This window comes from Mustela nivalis (genome assembly GCF_964662115.1).
Source record: "Mustela nivalis genome assembly, chromosome: 5".
Taxonomy (NCBI): Eukaryota; Metazoa; Chordata; class Mammalia; order Carnivora; family Mustelidae; genus Mustela; species Mustela nivalis.
The window spans coordinates 34,370,993-34,390,304 of NC_139024.1; the positions used below are offsets into that span (position 1 = coordinate 34,370,993).

Here is a 19,312-nt window from a genome sequence, read left to right on the forward strand (position 1 = left end):
GAGCAACGGGGGAAATAAGCTCTCTTCTTTTCATTGAATCAACAGTGCCTCATATAAACTCCATCGAGAGGAGTATGTGCATTAACACAGACTCAGAGAAAGCTTTCATGTACCTCTCCACTTAACTGTAAGCTCCTGTAGGGCAGTGACAGGAACTTGTTCGTCTTTATCTCTGGTTAGGGCATTGCCTGACACAAAATGCCTGCTCGACATGGGAAAAGAAATGAACCTGAGGATCAAACAGGGGGATCAAACCTGAGGATCTGGCCATCTCATGCCAGAATCTTCCACTGGTCCACTCCTCCTAGAGCTCCAGAGAGCTCATTCCCACACAAGGCAGTCTGGGGCAATGGACATATGTCTTACTGAACTCAAGTTTGTCTCTATCTAACTTCCATTTGATGTAGAAGATGGTGGATTTGTATTCTAATAATGTTAACATGTAACAGGACTATTAGAATATGTCACAATTAGATCCAAAAAGATGTCATCAGAACACTCCAGTTCTTCTGATGGGTTTTTGGCCTGAATGGAATAGTCATTAAAGATTCTTTTGGGACATGTTTTTCTTGAAGAATCCTTAACATCCCATCTTTTTTCACCTACTAATCTCTGCTTATCTCCAGCTCTTAACCTTACAAAGGAAAATTGTTTTGTACAACTGTAGGTTCAGGGATGAATCTTCCAAGAACTTAGTGTAATGGCAAGTTTATTTTGGTTCTGTAAAGCTCTGAGGGCCATGGTCACAAGTGCTATATATGAATAATTATGAAAATGAAATAAAGAACATCATCTCCAGTTAATATTTCTACGCTAGAACTGTCACTTTCTTGAAGCAAACAAAAATTTTCCCATGATTTTCACTGACATTCATTTCTTCATTCAATAAATGTGCATTGAGATCATACTCTGGGTTAGAACTGTGTATTTTCTATAGATCCCCACTTTATTGTGTTTGATATCTTCTGCATAACACCTTAATGATAATTTTATTTCGGTTCTTGTAATGTGAGAGCAAACCTTTAAAATGTTTTGTCTATTTATTTGTCCACATGGTAAAATGAAACTTTTAAATATTGGGGCTTGGAAAAAATATTTAAAATTTTATGTTATTCAAGATTATACATAAATGTACCGCTTGTAAATATGATTTGTACCTATACACATTCTTTTCCTTTGTTATTTGAGGAAATTATTTGTTTTATTATAATAGTAAGTATAAGGATTGGTAAGAGAACTATCCTAGATATTCTTATGTATTGTCAGGATTATTTCCCAAGTTCTACAAATCCCCCCAAGTTGGATATTTAGAAATACTTGAATAATTTCACTTAAGATCTTGAGAACCAGTGGTTTCATTTGTAAGACTGCTTAATGAAAATTAATGAAAAGTCTAATACCTTCCTGAAAAAAACAGTTCAGCTTCACTATCTTTTTTATTCACTACATGAATAATTCTCCCTTCACAAAAAATGTGGTAAGCAGGTAAAAAGTATATCTAATAGAGACAGTTACACACTTTGTTCACTTTGAAGTCAAAGAGGTTAGAACTCTGTTAAAAATACCTTTCCTTTGTTATATTATGCAAACTTGGAACTAGAGATCATGGTATTTAGTGAAAATATTTCATATTTTAAGATGCGCATTGTCATCTCCCAAATAGCTTGAATAGCTGACCAATGTAGAAACAACAATCATATCATGAATGTACATTATAAACAACTACCAAAATGTGAAAAACAATGTTTACAAATGGTAGCAAAGAATAAATTAATTTTCAGTGCACATAATTAGGTATATACAGGATAATTTAAAACCAAAGGGAGTGATTGCTAGTGCTGAGCTCTCAGAAATCTCCATCAAAGTGTACATGTTACCCAAGAGAGAGTGATAAAAATAAATTGTGACACAAAAGCAGAATGTTGTCTCTCTTCTTATCCTCAAAACTTGGATGATAGCTCATCAAAATAATTTTTCCAAGTGTGCAAATGATGGAAAACTTTAATTCCAAAACCATTTCTCTAAATTACCAACAGATTTATATTCTTGATGCCTTTTCACGTGATCACAAGCCAAGCATGCATGTGATTCCCAAAATCGTGGGAGATTCACTGTGAAATCCTTCCTCCAGTTAAAGTAACTAAGGTATAACTTATTGTTTTTGTCAACTTCTTTCAGATACTTCGCTAGCTCACTGGGAGAGTTATAATCTTCCACATGAATGAATGAATCTGCTGGAATATAATTCTCATAATTTTCCCTAGATGGCCCCAGAACAACAGGTACAGAGCCAGCTAAAAAAGCGTTATAGAGCTTTTCTGTGATGTAATCTTTGTGGATTGAGTTTTCAAAAGAAAGATAGAATTTGCAAGTAGATATGGTAGGAATCAAATTTTTATCATTCACATACTCTCCAAATGCTTGCCCATACGTATGGATTTCAATGCTTTTGCTTAGCTCATTGTAATACTTGACCCTGGCATGCTCAGGGTTCCAGTTACTTACAACCCAGCACACTAACTTCTCTTTGCTTGGCACTTCAAACACGAAGGGGTTTGTGCTCACCGTCAAGAAGCCGTAAGGCACTTGAATATCTGAGTCGCGGCGGTAAGTCAGAGTCAAGTTGAACAGGTGCTCAATGCCACTTTTTTGGGGCGTGTGAGTTGGTGATTCCAAATTCATCCAAATCCATTTCTGGAAGGGTGGCCTAGCCTGCTGAGGTAAGTTAGTCAGATCCCAACTGATGTCTCGGTGATGGATCAGAACTGCGTGAGATTTGTTGTACAGAGAACGGTCCGTTGTGAGATGGCATCCTTGGATGTTGAACATTGCTTGGCAAGATGTAAGGTCAAAGGTCTGCCCAAATGGCCACACCCAAATCAGGATAGTAGTTTCATTAAAATAATCAGTTTTGGTGGAGAAGAAGTTTTTCATTTTCAGCACTGAGCTGGCTGACTCCATTGGACTGAAGATCCAGCTGTTGGTAGGCTTGATGTAAATGAGCAGACAGGCCATGAAGCAGCCCAGGATAATGCAGACGATTAAAAATGGGCGGAGAATACCTTTGGATGCTGATGTCATAATTTTTTCTGTGAAAGAGAACGATGGAGGTAGGTAGAGGTAGTGATGAAAAGCTAACCATAAATACAATGTGAGGTTAACGGGTGATACATTTCAAAATATACTTAATCACAAAACCAGATGCATTTTCCTTTTTTAGTGTTACTAAACCATTAGAGAAATGGAGCTTTTATTAAGCCAAGAAACTGCCTTCAAAGGAACTTTCCCTTGAACTCCATAAATAATGCATCAGAATTTGTTAGAAGTCTGCCTGCATATTTTGAAGCCGGGTTACATCTGTTTTCAATGCCACCCTTACCTGTTATTTTATTTGTTTCTAGGAAGCTGGCACAAAGACTGGCATCACCAAGGCTATGACTAAAATTTTTTGTACTTTGAAACCACATCAGATCTGAGAACATTCCTTAGTTTATATGACTATTATTAATTATATATAATCACTATAATTATTTACTCGTGCATTTTTGAGATTGTAATATAACTTTGCAGTTCAGATGGAATTCAGTAGAAAACCAAAATTTTTAAAGAAAAACTTTTGTTTTGGTTTTTTGATATAAGCTCATCTTTACTGCCAAAAATGCATCACAAGGGGTCTCTTATAAGAAATGGCAGCTCTTGGTTTGATATCTGTTATTTTGTTTTGCTTTTAAGTAAGTACACGGGTGCAAAAATTTGAGAAATTAAAATCTCTTTTTTAATTTTTAATATTTATTTTTCTTACAATTTTTCTTATTTACTTTTAATAATCTGTTAGTACACCCAAGATCTACTAGGTTGCGATAATAAAATGCTATAGTGGCATTAGGAAAACATTCTCACATGGTATCAGGGCATTAAAAAAAGTTTTTCTTAGCACTAAAATGATATTAGTATAATAAAAATAAATGGATTCTCAAAAGAAAAGAATTGTGTTTCATGGAGGACAAAATTGATCTTGTGAATTATAGGAGATTGCAGCTAAAAAGATGAATTAAGGCTTTTTGATTTTTTTTTTAATGGAAGAGTCTTCAAGGTTTTTTCCTCTTTGACATTCATGTCTTCTTATGAATATGAACACAAAGATAAAATATGTAATATGTTTGCAAAACTGTCTTTTGATCAAATTCTTACTGATCCTCTGAAATTCATGATTCTTTTCACCAAAATAATGTGGTCTATTATTTCAGATTCATTAAAATATTTTGAAGTCTTGATCAAAAGCTAGTGTACAAACATGAGCAGTTTCCTTCCAGAAAAAAAAGGGAGAAATTGTTCTTTATTTAATTACCTAAATTTATGTGAACATTTAAAAAAATCACTTTTTTTTTTTTGCTGTTATGCAGCTTTTCTTAAAGCATATGACATATTCTATGTAGTTCCCTTGATTTTATGAATCCAAAGATTCTGGATATTATATCCTGGAGAACTCCCAGAAGAGAATTATTGGAATCAAGGACTGAGACTTACCATCAAATTTAGCTTCAGCCCCATCCAGTCAATAACAAAAGGAAAATAAAAGAAGTGTCTACCAAATATGTTCAGAAACTATTAATCAACTCCTGAGCTACGGAGAAAATAGAAAGGAATATGAAAGAAATCTTAGCTGTTTAGAACTAAATGACATTGTTGACTCTACATGTGAGATTTTGTGGCATGTGTCTAAAACAGTACTTTATTTAAAGGAAATTTACAGGTTTGCACAGTTTGCGGTAAGTTAGTTAACAAAATTGCCAACTGAACAAGCTGGACAGAGAACAATGGCCAAAGCTAAAGGAATAAGAAGTAAAAAATTAAGATAAGGATTGAAATCATTGAAATTGAGAGCAGAAATTAGAGAAGACTAATAATACCGCATGTAACTATGTGAAGTGATGAATTAACTAAACTTATAGTAGTAATAATTTTGTAATATCGACATATATCAAATCAGTATGTTGTACCGCTTACACTAATGTAATATTACATGTGAAATATAACTCAATAAAACTAAAAAAAATCCAGAGACAAACTTCACACAAGAATAATCATGAAAAAAGAAAATTAATTTTTTTAAAGAAATTCAGTTTAAATATAAAAAAAGAGCAGATGATTATGCAACAGAAAAAAATAAGAAATGACTATATGGAGTAATTTTATGTTCATGAATTTGAGAAACTGATGAAATGGATGGTTATATATCTGTACAAATAGAAAAAGGCCAATTTTAATGAGAATTTCTTATTAAACAAATAGCAGTTAGTGAAGTGGAATTGATAAATGATATTGAAAACAAACAGTAGACCTAGGTGGCTTTGTAGGAGTGATATCAATTGTTCAATAAATAGTGAATATTATTGTCACTTTTTAAAAAATCCAGAAAACAAAAAAAAGCTTAACTCATAACATGAAGTCAATTATTAACCTATTACTAAAAGGAAATATAAAAAGTTTAAAAAGGTCTATTTCACTTATGAACACAGATACAAACATTGAGCAATAAAGAAAATTAAAATATATTATGACATAATTCAAGAGTAGGCTTATGTAGGTTCATGTACATTTGATCTTACTTTATAAATTTGACTGGTTGGATAATCTATTTCTACACTCTGAGAAAAGTTACTGGAAAGATCTCTCTCTTTTTTTTTTTTTTTTTAATTTTATTTATTTGTCATAGAGAGAAGCGAGAGCAAGCACAGACAGACAGAGTGGCAGGCAGGGGCAGAGGGAGAAGCAGGCTCCCCACTAAGCAAGGAGCCCGATGTGGGACGCTGGGATCATGACCAGAGCTGAAGGCAGCCTCTTAACCAACTGAGCCACCCAGGCGTCCCGGAAGATCTCTTTTTTAATGGAGTAATAATACTAACCTGTAATATACATGATTTGAGCAATGAAGTGTTTTTCTCCTGTAAGACCAATGTTTAATGGTATTTCGAAATGTTTTCATTGATAGGGTGCCGGGGTGGCTCAGTCAGGTAAGCATGTGACTCTTGATTTCAGCTCAGGTCATGATCTCATGGTTGCGATGTTGAGCCCTGCGTTGAGCTCCACACTGTGTCTGGAGCCCCGTCAAGATTCTCTATCTCCCTCTTTATCTCTCCTTCTGCCCCTTCCTCCACTCATTTGCACTCTCTCTCCCTTTCTCAAAAGAACAAGGGAAAAAAGAGAGACAGAGAGGGAGAGAGAGAGAGAACTGTTCTCATTGAAAAAGTTCCCTTAAATCCTTTTTGAATTGAAATGCAATGTCAGTAACTAAATAAATAATGTCAATTCATTGCAATAAGTTATAGCTTAAATAGCCCCTGTTCAGTAAATGCTCATTCTCAGCTAGGTCCTGTGCAGAGCACTTTGCATACACCATTTCCTTTAATCCTCATAGAACTTCTATAAAGAAAGTCTTTTATCACCTTTGATGAAAAAAACTGAAGTCTGGGGTGCCTGGGTGGTTCAGTTGGTTAAATGTTTGCTTTTGGCTCAGGTTATGATCCCAGGGTCCTGGGATTAAGCCCCAGATCCGGGTCCCTGCTCAATGGGGAGTCTGCTTCTCCCTCTGACCCTCTGACCCTTCCACTGCTCATGTTCCCTCTCAGACAAATAAATAAAATCTTAAAAAATAAAAAGAAAAAACTGAGGATCAGAGATATATGCAACTAGCTTAACCATTGAGTTGTGCTCTTTCTTGCCTTCTACAATCTTCTTTGAACAAGTAATACAAGCCTCAGTTGTCTATTTAGGTGCATTTGACACTTCTGGTTTTATTGTTTTGGTTTCTCTGGCCTCCACCCTTTATAATTGAGGATTACTTATCCATGCATTAAATTTTGAGCAATTTCCTTTAACAAGAATACCTGACACTTATACTTTCTAGTGTCAAACATTGATTTTAGCACTTACGTTAACACACACACACACACACACACACACACACCCATGTATTACCTCATTGGAATCCTATTTTATTGATAAAGAAACCGGCTTCTAATGGTTAAGAAATTTGCCCAGGGTTACCCAGTTCAGAAGTGGCAGAGCACACTTTCAAACAAACCCAGGTCATTGGTTCTAGTTTGAGTCATGAACACTACATTTTATGTTCACTGATTCTCCAGGCTGCAGCTAGAGAACCAATAACCAGAATGTAAGCCCTATGAAGGCCTTTGTTTCTTCACCGCTTAATCCTCATCACCAGAATACAGTAGGTGTTTAATAAATGCTATATATGTTGCATGAATGAGTGGGTGGATTGCCTAGTCCCTACCCTGTGCAAGGTAAAATGCTAGGTAACTAGATAAGCAAAAATAAGCCAAGTGTGAGTGAAGAAATAGATACTTAGTTGCTTTCTTTGTGCATTTAACATGTATACTTTCAGAAAATAACTACCATCACAGTTGGCATACAGATATTTCTACCACTAAATGAGCAAAATCCCCTAGCTTTGTCATGTGTCAAAGTTGGAATCTATCTAGTATACTTTAATTTAATAACTCCTCTTTTTGGCCAAATGAGGGGATGGGGGAAGGTCACTAGGCAAGAAACAATGTTCCTTTCACTGCAGGCCTCTCAGTTTTTCTGCTTCCTGGACATTTTGTATTGAGGTTCTTTTTTGTTAACTCTCCGCACACCTCTCCTCTCAGCTTTTCATTGCTGTCGGGGTCCATTTCTGAACAAAAGGGGCAGTTACTCAGTAACCCATGCTTTGTATAGAAACTGTCACGAAAGTTTGCCTCTTGGAGCCTAATTGACATCCCCTTGACAGGAACCTTTAAACTTACTTCTCATAACTAAAATTCAGTTGGATATCCAACACATCTTGAACTGTTAATTGATACAACTTATTTTTAAAGCACCCATAGCCATGTAATTTTGCTCTCACTAGAGAGAGCAATAAATTTATAGCATAAAGCAAATTATAACCATAAATAGTATAATGAAAACTTCTCAATTATTTTTGATAGTCTTAAGTGCCATAAAAGAATATAAAGACATTAGTATTAATAATTAACAAAATCTTTTGTAAAAATGTAACTTGATGGGACTTGGTGTGCATACACTTCTGCTTTCCATTAAGAGACTCCCTTCAGTGTCACGCCTTAGGAATCTCCACTGAGAGTTAGAGAACAGAAGGGAGCCTGGAATAGAAAAGGTTCAAGCGCAATACTCTCATCATAAATATGCTTCAAGGAATTAGGGAGAAAAAATGTGAAACCAAAGTGATTAAGAGGCTTCTCTAAGGAATAGTAATTCTACTTTAAGGTTTTGGTCTGTGAGTGTGCACATGCATGTGTTGAATTCTTATTTTACACTGAAAGAAATGGGTATATTTAGAACAGAATTCAATACCTGCCTGAAACTTATAAGACAGAAGAGGACAGTTGGGCTTTAACTTGCCCCTTTAGACTTCACTTAAATAGCAGCCACCCCCTCATTCTTCAACCCACCTCTCTGGTTCACAGTAGCAGGCATGTGGGACTGGAAGAGAGTTTCCCTATGCCCTCTGGAGGTCTTGAGTCAACATGTTTGCCAATTGTTGTGTGGTACACCTCTTCTCTATTTGTTGTGTGGGTGCACAATGAGCGCATTCCTGAAATGGTAAGACTTTTCATCCATGTAAAGAAATAGAACTTTTGATCCACTTAGGGATCTTCAGATCAGTTCAGACCAGCCTCCAAGAGATGAATCATGGACAAATTAAGTGGATTAAAATTAGAAATATTTAAAGAAAATAAGTGATTGTCATTCATTGTGACTTTTTCCCTGTTACAATAAAATTTGTAAAGTGCTTTTGATAGTGGCTGGACCAGAGAAAGAACTATGTAAGTGTTTGCTATTATATTATTACTCTCTGTTGCAGTCAAGAATCTGAGCTTTCACCATAGCTGAATTTCTTTTGGAATAATAAATCCTTCTTATGTCTATGCAGATTATTACCATTTCTTACAAAAAACACACACACAATCTCCTCTAAGTTCAAAACATAACCCATTATTAATAAATTTTGGAGAAATATATAATATACAATTTCTAATGAATTTAAACATGGTCTTTCAATAATTCATGAAGTCACACTTTTTACTAAAAGTTACTCTATGAGCATATTATATTTAAAGGATTCTATAGCAGGTATTTGTTAGTTTATAGTGTCTGGATCAATCTTCCTTCTTCTGATAATACCACCCTAATTTCCTATTGGGCTATTACCTCTCCCTCCTGTATACAATCTTTGGGATTGCAGAGAATGTTATTTCCCCCTTTCCTAAACCACATTGGGCAGAAAATTCAGATCATGCAAACTCTGACTCTGGGACTTGGAAAGTTGAGTAGAAGGGTCAGGATGGAAAATGTTGGAGCTGATTAACCACAGTAGGGCTTCCTTATAAGATAATTATATAAACTCTACTACCTGCATCCAAGGATCTGCTTGGGATCCTGCCTTCCTGGGCTGGCCTCTTCAGCTATTGCTTCAGTTCGAAGAACTACTCTATAAACTTGCAATAATTTCCTTTTTGTCTGTTTCAGTTATAATTGTTTTTATTACTTGAAACAAGCAAATCCAAGCAAACAACCCTACAACAACCCACAACAAAATAAACCTAACCAAGGAAACAAACAAACAAAAACTCAACTAATTATCTCACCTCCTCTTTTTTTCTTCATGCAGGTTAGGAAGTGTATACCTAGAATCCTTCAAAATATGTCCATAATTATTTGGATTAAAAAAAAAAAAACAAAAAACTATAGGGGCACCTGGGTGGCTTAGTGGGTTAAAGCCTCTGCCTTCAGCTCAGGTCATGATCCCAGGGTCTTGGGATCGAGCCCCACATGGGGCTCTCTGCTCAGAGGGGGGCCTGCTTTCTCCTTTCTGCCTGCCTCTCTGCCTACTTGTGACCTTTGTCTTTCAAATAAATAAATGAAATAAAATAAAAACTCTATATAAATTCTCAAAACAGCAAACCTATCTCTTCATTTTATTTTAAGCTGTAGATGCCATCCAGAATTTAGGTATTTGGTGGTAGGTGGTATTTAACTGAGCTATTACTTATCTGTTTGTTCAGGCTCAAAGAACAATGGTGTTCCCCATATATTCATTATGAGGTTTGGTGTCATGATATCAATAGGATTCTGCAAAAGTCTTCTGAATCTTTCCCGGAATGTTCATATTTTGAATTGCCTACCTTTATTTATTTTTTGGGTTGTTTGTTTTTGTTATGATTTTGTTTTGCTCTCACTTCTTCCTATGACTTTTACAGTTAGATCCTTTCCAAGAATAAAAATGTCTTATACTTTCAATATCCTATACCAAATTATATTCTGCCTCAAGATTCTGTAAGACTTTATATATTCATCACTTCAGTTTCGAAAATTCCCTTGACACCTCACAATCCACTGAATCTTCCTCAGGGGCATTCCTGCTCTGAGTTCTCACTATTCTCCCCATTAGGTCCTGAGCCAAATGCCTCCTGTCTTTGGGAGAGATGCCATTTACTTTTTGGCAAGAAGACACTGGCTGATCTCTTGAATGCTATCAAATTTGTGTTCGCGAGCCTTTCTCAAAGACCTTTGGGAATTAGCTCTGGTATTTCCATGGGTGAGCCTCTTTTATTTCCTCCAAACACTGGAGCAGCTTCCACCAAAATATGCCACTTTTAATGATTGACTTTGCTTTTCCCGAATATTCCTCAGATTGTGCTCTAGCACACATAAAAATTCCCTGACTTATTTCTCCTTTGGGATATTACCTCTAAAATGCTCAGAAATGTCTCTCTTTGTTTCCCCCTTCTCATTTTTGTCTCACACATTGGTTTCCTTCAGTGTGCAAACTGCCAATGGTGGCTTTTCCTGCATGGCAAACTTCTTCATCTTAAGCAGGTTCTATATTCATTCTCTTTGAAATTTCTTTCCAATTCAGAAATTAACCTTTTTCAGTTTGATCTTTTATCTGCTTCTTTCTACTCATAATCACTTGTTTGCAATCGCTGTCTTTATTCATTTTAGATCTATTTGCCCGCCTTAGCTATAGCTAGAGCAATCAGATCTGACACTGAGCCAAGTGTAACTTGGCTCCTGTGCTACCTTCCCAGAGGGAATACCACAGACAGGGCCAGGGATGCTCTCTGGCAGCTACCTAGAACATGCTTTCTGGTGTTCCTTGAGGCTAGCATTCTTTCATAATTTGGCTGTCAACACCAGTGCTTTCTACTATTATTGTCAGGTATAGCCTGTAGCAGCAGCCAATGAAGGTCAAGGGAGCCTTAAAAACAACAACAACATGGTTTGTCTCCCTCCCAATCCCATCTTGTTTCATTGATTCTTCTCCTACCCACTTAAGCCCCCATGTTGCATCACCACTTCCTCATATCAGGGAGATCATATGATAGTTGTCTTTCTCTGCTTGACTTATTTCGCTAAGCATGAGGGTTGCTGGGGGGAGGGGGTTTGGGAGAAGGGGGTGGGATTATGGACATTGGGGAGAGTATGTGCTTTGGTGAGTGCTCTGTGAAGTGTGTAAACCTGGTGATTCACAGACCTGTACCCCTGGGGATAAAAATATATGTTTATAAAAAAAAAAAATTAAAAAAAATAAAAACAACAACAACAACAACAAAAACCCCCAAATCCTCAAACTCTCATTTTGAGCTGATGTATTACTATGTGTTTCCAACTCTGACGATGAGAATTTTTTCCTTCCAGATGACAAAGTAGAGTAGCTCGTTCCTGACATCTCCTGTCCTTCAAATCCACACCCCACCTAGTACTATTTATGCCTCCTATATAGTCCTTAGATTAGTTGACTTCTTTTTACTTCTCCAGGTCTGGCATCTGTCTCCTCTGTTATAGACTGCTACTCTCACTTTCTCAGTGGTACATCTGGCATTCGCTTTTGATGCATTCAGTTGATTCACAAGGCAGTAGACCAGTGGTTCTGAAAGTGTGGTCCCCAGAGGAGCCACATCATCAGCGTTGCTTCGGCTTGTAAGAAATGAGATTCTCCCACCGGAACCCAGAAATAAGGAATCAGAAACTGGGCTGCAGCCCAAGAATCTATCTTAAAAAGTCCTTTCAGTGATTCTGAAATATTGCATGTCCCTTCTGCATTTCCAGCATGGCCATGGTTGGCCTTCTTTCACTGAGGAAGTCACTGGACCAACTCTTCCCTCTCCCTGGAGCAATTTCCCTCCTGTCTCTGTTGATTTCCTCCTTTCTGCTCCACTGGCAGTAGATTCTGGAAGGATTCCTGACAACCTCCCGACACCCACCCCACTACATACACAGTAAACCAAAGGCCCCAAGTACACGTCTCATGGTTCTATCTGTCATTTTTACAAAGCACTTACCACAGTAACAAGGGTACCTATATTTATGTATTTGATTTGTGTTGTTGCCTCTGTTTGGTTGTAACTAGGCTCACATAATAGACATTGGGTTTTTTCCTCAGTATCCAATTTCTCGATCCTAGTCAGATGTATATATCCTTGCTTTCAACAAATGCTTTTTTGAGTGACCAAGTAGTTAGCAATTATTGAGCATTTGCAATGTTACAGGAACAAGGCTAAGATTTCAATAAATTTTATCATTTTATTTTCAGGAAAAAACCCCTTTTTTTGTGTATTTGAAAAACAAATACATCTCACTTTCTACATGCCAAGCATGATTCTAAGCACTTAAGAAATAATAATTATTTTAAATCCATAATGATGAGATATAATATACACTATAGTTACATTCATTTTATTGATGAGGAAACTGATGCACATTTATCCGTCCCATGTCACACCAGTAAGTGACAAATCAAGATGTGGACACTAGTGGCTTGGCTTTTTAATGTGTTGCTCTAAAAATACAAGTTAAGAATTGAGAATTCCAGCTTGCAATTGCAAAACTGTGAATTCTGTGAATTATAGGATAGAAAATTTATTTTATGACATATATTGCTCTGAGGTTCTTGTTCATTAGAACAAACTAGGTCACCAATACTTCATCTCTACTCTTTTCCTGGAAACCAATGACCAGAAACAGAATACTAGAAGTTTTAGATAATTCTCTTCCTGTCCCTGAGAGAGTGCAGAAGGGTGAATTAGCGCAGGAGAGAAGTCTAGCTTTGTTTTATTATCAGGCTGTTTATCAAGCAATTCCAGGAATACAAAGAATAATTGACACATTTGGAGTTGGTAATCACTGGCTTCTGATCATTGTATTCCTGATAGCTACATTCTCTTTGAGGTGAATCCTTATGTGCTTCTTTGTTGAGCCAGCTTTGAAAACTGACCTCAAAGAGCCACGTAGACTAAAAACAATAAAGGTAGAGAAAAAGAACCTCTATAAAAATTTCAGTTTTATCCCAGAGTTTGTGCACACAATGTCATCATTTAAAGATTTAAAAACATTTAAAAACATTTAAAGATTTTACATGTATTTAACCATTACTTAAGACAGAATAAAAATTTCTTTTCTCTAAGTTTTACATTCTAAATTCCGTTTCCCAGCAGACTACTACATAAGGTCTTTTTCTTTCGATGATTATGCTATGATTGTTTGACCTTCATCAGCCTTACTACCAATAATCTCTGCAAGGAGGTCCCTCAGTTGCTTTTGTAAATGACCTCGGGAGGGAGTTTCCTATGGACCCAAACTGGTCCAGCAGCAACAGTCCCCATCCATTCCGTTTGTCCATCTTCCTCCTTTGGCTACTACGGGTCTGACAATCCAACCAATGCAGCCGCAGCCTCGCTCTGCTCCTACCATCAAATGTGTGGGTTTACAACCTCAAAGCCGGCTGTCCCCTGACCCTTGTTTTATGTTCCTTGGCTCTTTCTTACACACTTTCTCCAACATTAAAATTCTTGCTTTTTAAGTCACAGAAACAAAAATGAAAGAAAAACAACACACCATCGTGCATATCAAAAGATGTTAACAGATACTAAAAAGAAGGTTGCCATAAAAAAAGAACATATCTACCTGTAGAAGTAAACACTATATTAGATGAGGCATTACCATGACAACGGTTTCTGGATCACACCAAATTTTACAGACTGATCATCTTTTGAACTCATGTGAAGCTAATTAGCACCAGCTTTACTGGGATTAAATAAAAACACATTGCTGTAGTTAGTGAGAAGATTCTGAAACTTCAAGTTAAATCTACAATAAGAGAATAGGCCAATAAGAATCAAAACACAAAGGATAAGCCACTAAGAAACCAACAGCCTAAGAGACACTCTGATAAAAGTGTGGCTAAAGAAATTTCAAGAAAGAAGAAAGTTCAATCAACTTGCAACTGAGTAATCTGAAAATGAACTGTTTGATTAAGATACTTAACAAAGATGATATTAGAAGAAAGGTAAGAAGGAGGAATTTAGAAGTAAAAGATGCAAGAGTGAAAAATCCTTAAATTTAAGATACAAACACTCCAGTCCTTGGGTGGGGGAAAGGGGAGGCGGGGAGGACTTCCACTGAATCACCATTACTGGGCCTGCCCCAGTGGCTTCTTTCTCCTCAGGGTCAGCTAACATTCCTATTGTGATTTCATTCCTAATAAATAATCTTTTGAATATTCAGTTCACCAAGTAGTTGAAGACTCAGAAGAAAGTACTGTATTTGGTGAACATAGTAGAGAAAATGAAAAGAAAGTAGATTAGTAGAGAATCGTCCTAGGTCCTCTTCTCCCACCACACAGGAAAAGACAGCTGTCTTGTCATGAAAGGCTGATTCCTCCTCCTTAACTCTGGAATCTAAGTAAGTCAAGTGACCTCATTATATTTATTATCTCTGATTTTTCCTAATCTTCAATTTCTCTGTCTCTGATGGTTGCTTTCCATTAGGATTTAAATATAATCATAGTTCTTGTCTTCTATTAAAGAACCTCCACTCTCCTAAATACTGCCCCTCTGTTTTCTCTATTCTCCACAGATAGCCACATTATTCATATACCTATCTAAGCCTCTGACTGGAAATTATTATTTATTCCTTCAACTCCTTTACCCAATATCTAGTCAATTATTACACTTAATCAATTGAAATGCTGTAGTGTTTATAAAGTCTCACTCACTTTCTCTATTGTTATGTCATGGTTTAGGCCTGCTTCACTTATTTCCTGGATTATTATAATGAACAACCAACTGTTTTCACTGGTAACAGTCTTATTTTCATACCATTTATAGTAAACACTGTGACTCGTTTTCTTCTTTTCAACTTCTCCCTTTCAAAAAAGTTTTGTTGTAAAGCAGTATTGGGGAGGAAAGCCTCAAAGCAGCTAGCCTATGATCCCTCCTTATTACCAGGGGGATGTTCTGGGGAGTGGCAGGTTAAGGAGGCAGGTGATCTGGCGTGGTGTTTTTGTAAACATGATAACTTGACCTTCAGGCCAACAGACGACTCACATTTGCTGGAAGGGAGAATTCTTATCTATGAAATACTTTCAGTAAGATGTTCTTGGTTTAGGATTGCTTATTGTAAATGAACCTAAACTTGGATGGATTTATGAGGCATGACTTCCTAGAGAGCATCACATAAGCTATAAAACTCTCTTAAGTATAAAATAAAGATGTCTTACAATTTTAATGCTCCCTACTCTGTGAGTGACACTGGGGACTTCTATTATTCTTGACCAGAGACCAGGTATGATGCAAAAAGGAGAGCTTATAGAGACTGCAAGGATATTTCAGACTTCTCCCTGACTCATGACTGATTGCGTCCTTAAAATATTGGCACTTTGATACAGGGCACAATTTCTGACAGAAATGAGTTTCTTATGGCAGTCTAATTCTTTGTATTAGTTTAATATTTGCTACACAATTTTGAAAATACACGAGTGCAATAAATGGAAGCAGTCTATAAACCAATTCACAGAAATAATAACAATATTTTGTGTGTCTTTCTACTCTATCATAGAGATCTATTTAGCTAACTATTCACCCTTCTAGTTTCAATTATCAAGTGTTTTTAAACAATAATGAGAACGAATAGATTCAAATATCTTTTTTCTTCTGGCTTTTTTTTTTTTTTTAACCTATCTTTAAGTTGTGATCATTTGCTCATATCATCAAGAAAAAAAACTTGATTTTTCTTGGAGGGGGTGAGGGGCAGAGGGAGAGGGAGAAAGAGAATCTTAAGAAGGTTCCATGCTAAGTGTGAAGCCTGATGTGGGACTCAACAGGGGGCTCAGTAGGGTGTTTGATGGAGGACTCAAGCTCACAACCCTGAGATCATGATCCAAGCCAAAATCAAGACTTGGACACTTAACTGACTGATCCACCCAGCGGGTCAGAAAAAAACTTGATTTTTAATGGTCAAATAACCTTTCATCATATGAATATACTGTTAATTAATTCACCACTCATTTATTTTTGGTCATAAATACCATTTTCACTTTTTTCTAATGTAATTGTTATCACGTTATATAATTTATACAGTGAATCTATGATTATGTTTCTGATTATCTCCCTAGGATTGCTTTATAGAAGGGGAAAATTGGATAAAAGAGCATGAACAATTTCAAAGCCATATATCCATTAAAAAGACATAAGAACACATGTATTTCCAGACATACTATTAACTTTTAAAGTATATGTGCTTAGTTTTCCAAATTACATTTACTGTGTAACTTGTTAAGTTGGAAGAACTTTTTTTTTTCTTTTTAAAGATTTATTTATTTGAGAGACAGAGCAAGCAAGAACAAGTTGGGAGGAGGGGTAGAGGCAGAAGCAGACTTCTTGGTAGTAGGAAGCCCAATGCAGCACTCAGTCCCAGGACCCCAAGATCATGACCTGAGCTGAAGGCAAAAGCTCAATAAACTGAGCCACCCAGGTGCCCTGAATTTTTTTTTTTTAATATTTTATTTATTTGAAAGAGAGAGAGAGAGCATGTGGGGGAATAGTAGGGGTCAGGAGGAAGGGGCAGAGGGAGAGGGAAAAACAGACTCCTCATTGAGCAAGGAGTCTGAGGTGGTTTCAATCCCAGAACCCCAAGATCAGGGCCTGAGTGGAAGGCAGACACTTAACCAACAGCCACCCAGGTACCCGTAAATTGGAAGAAATTTTTATTAGTTATATGTAATGATATGACAATATCTTTTCAATTACATATTTCAAAGTTTTTAGTAGGTTGCCCTTTGATTTACATTTGACATTTTTAACATACAAAGTTGTTAAATTTTAGGGGTGCCTGGGTGGCTCAGTGGGTTAAGCTTCTGCCTTTGGCTTAGGTCATGATCTCAGAGTCCTGAGATCGAGTCCCACATCAGACTCTGCTCAGAAGGGAGCCTGCTTCCCCCTCTCTCTCTGCCTGTTTCTCTCCTTACTTGTGATCTCTCTCTGTCAAATAAATAAATAAAATCTTAAAAAATAGAATTTATAAAAAAGCAAAGTTATTAAATTTTATACAGTCAAGTATATATCTCTTTCTCCCTTTGCTTCTGTTTGTATTTATACTTAGAAAGTATATCATAACTAAAGATCAGTCAAATCACTATGTTATTCTAGGATTTAATTGCTTATGTTAACTGAATATATAAGTGAATATATTTTTAAAATACCCAACCAATTATTCCCAACGATATTTATTGCATATTCTGTCCTTTGCACACTCTTTTATAGTAGTTTATTTATCAATTTCATGGGGCGCTTGGGTGGCTTAGTCAGTTAAGTATCCGACTCTTGATTTTGGGTCAGGTCATCGCCTTGGGGTTGGCGCCATGAGGTTGAGCCCCAAGTCATGTTCCGTGCTGGGTGTGGAGACTGTTTGTGATTGTATTTCTCCCTCTGCCCCTTCACACACCCTCTCTTGAAAAACCCAGACAAAACAATTCTAGGTTGCGTATATGTCTGGATTTATCTCAAGGGCATGTATTCCATTCCATTCATCTGTTGATTGCAGTGTTTATAGGATGCTTTAATATATTACTTTCCCCCATAATTACTTTCTTCAATTGTTTATCACTTGTTTATTCTTCCAGATAACAAAATTATTTTTGTCAAGTCCATCTCTTAATCTGATTAGTATATGGAAGAAATATCTCATTATTTTTATTTAAAGTATTTGAAATAATGGATACTGAATGTATTTATTCTTCTCAATGAAAATGTACTGTCATTATACTAAAATTGTTTATATCTCACACTAAAAGTTGGTGGTATCTTACATACATAGAATATTTATTTTTTCTGAGACATTTCATGTTTTTATTGTCCTTTGTTATTATATAAGGCATCTTCCCCCTTCCTATATGATTATTTCTGAACAAAACTAATAATTTTCACTTTTTTTATTTTATTGGAATACGGTACAGAAATCTTCATATTAATTTAAAAATGTTGTGCTTATTTTATTAAGTCTTTAAGATACACATATAAATCTTTTGTAAATAATAATGTTTTTCTTTACAATTTTCAGTAGGTGGTGGCTTGAAGTTTTTGGAATTCTGTTAAATAGGAATGATAATTGGCATCTATGGCACATTTTTACTTGTAAGAATTGTCTCACCTCTGGTTATGTGTCAGAGTACTATTTATTTATTTTATTTTTTGAAGATTTTATTTACTTATTTGAGAGAAAGAGAGAGCAAAGGAGAGAGAGCACAGACTTGGGGAAGGGGCAGAGGGTGAGCGAGAAGCAGACTTCCTCCTGAGCATTGAGTCCAACATAGGACATGATCCCAAGACCCTGAGATCATGACCTGACCCAAAGGAAGACACGTAACTGACTGAGCCACCCAGGCAACCCTAGAGTACCTTAAAAAAAAAAAAAAATTATTTGAGAGAGCGAGAGAGAGAGAAAGGGCACATATGCATGTGCATGCATGAGTGTGGTATGGGGCAGAGGGAGAGAATCTTCAAGCAGACTCCCTGCTGAGTGTGGGGAGTCCAGCACTGCGCTAGATCTCAAGATGCTGAGATCCTGACCGGGGCTGAAACCAAGTGTCTGGACACTCAACAGGTTGAGCCACCCAGGCACTGTGAAATATTATTCTTACATCAAGGAAATTGTTTTCTACTACACTTAATTCTTTGTTTCCTTGCTTTAATTAAATGTTTTTTCTTCTACTGTATGTGTCTATCGATAGGTCTTTGATGTGTTTTGCTGTTATTTTCTTAGCTAATCTTTCTTAGTTAATTCTTCCTTAAATTACTGCTTGACACTATTTTTCCATTAAAATTAGTGCTGCTATTGATTTGGGTATTTTTACACACATATCTAGAAATGATTATGTATTTTTTGTTATGGGGCCTTCTTAATTAGCTTTTGGTATTAAGGCTAGGATACCCACATAAAAAGTTAAATGAAA

The 19,312-nt window shown here is 36.3% G+C and overlaps 1 protein-coding gene across 3 annotated transcripts in view; it reads right to left on the bottom strand.

The window, feature by feature from the left end:
* Window positions 1–273: 273 nt before the first annotated feature.
* FUT9 (fucosyltransferase 9) overlaps window positions 274–19,312 on the bottom strand; it is a 199,141-nt gene continuing 180,102 nt past the window's right edge. For all 3 annotated transcript variants that reach the window (XM_082732121.1, XM_082732120.1, XM_082732122.1), the window contains one exon: window positions 274–3,089. In XM_082732121.1, the coding sequence (XP_082588247.1) occupies window positions 2,002–3,081 (1,080 nt within the window). In that variant the 5' untranslated portion in view covers window positions 3,082–3,089 and the 3' untranslated portion in view covers window positions 274–2,001. The remainder of the gene's footprint in view (window positions 3,090–19,312) is intronic.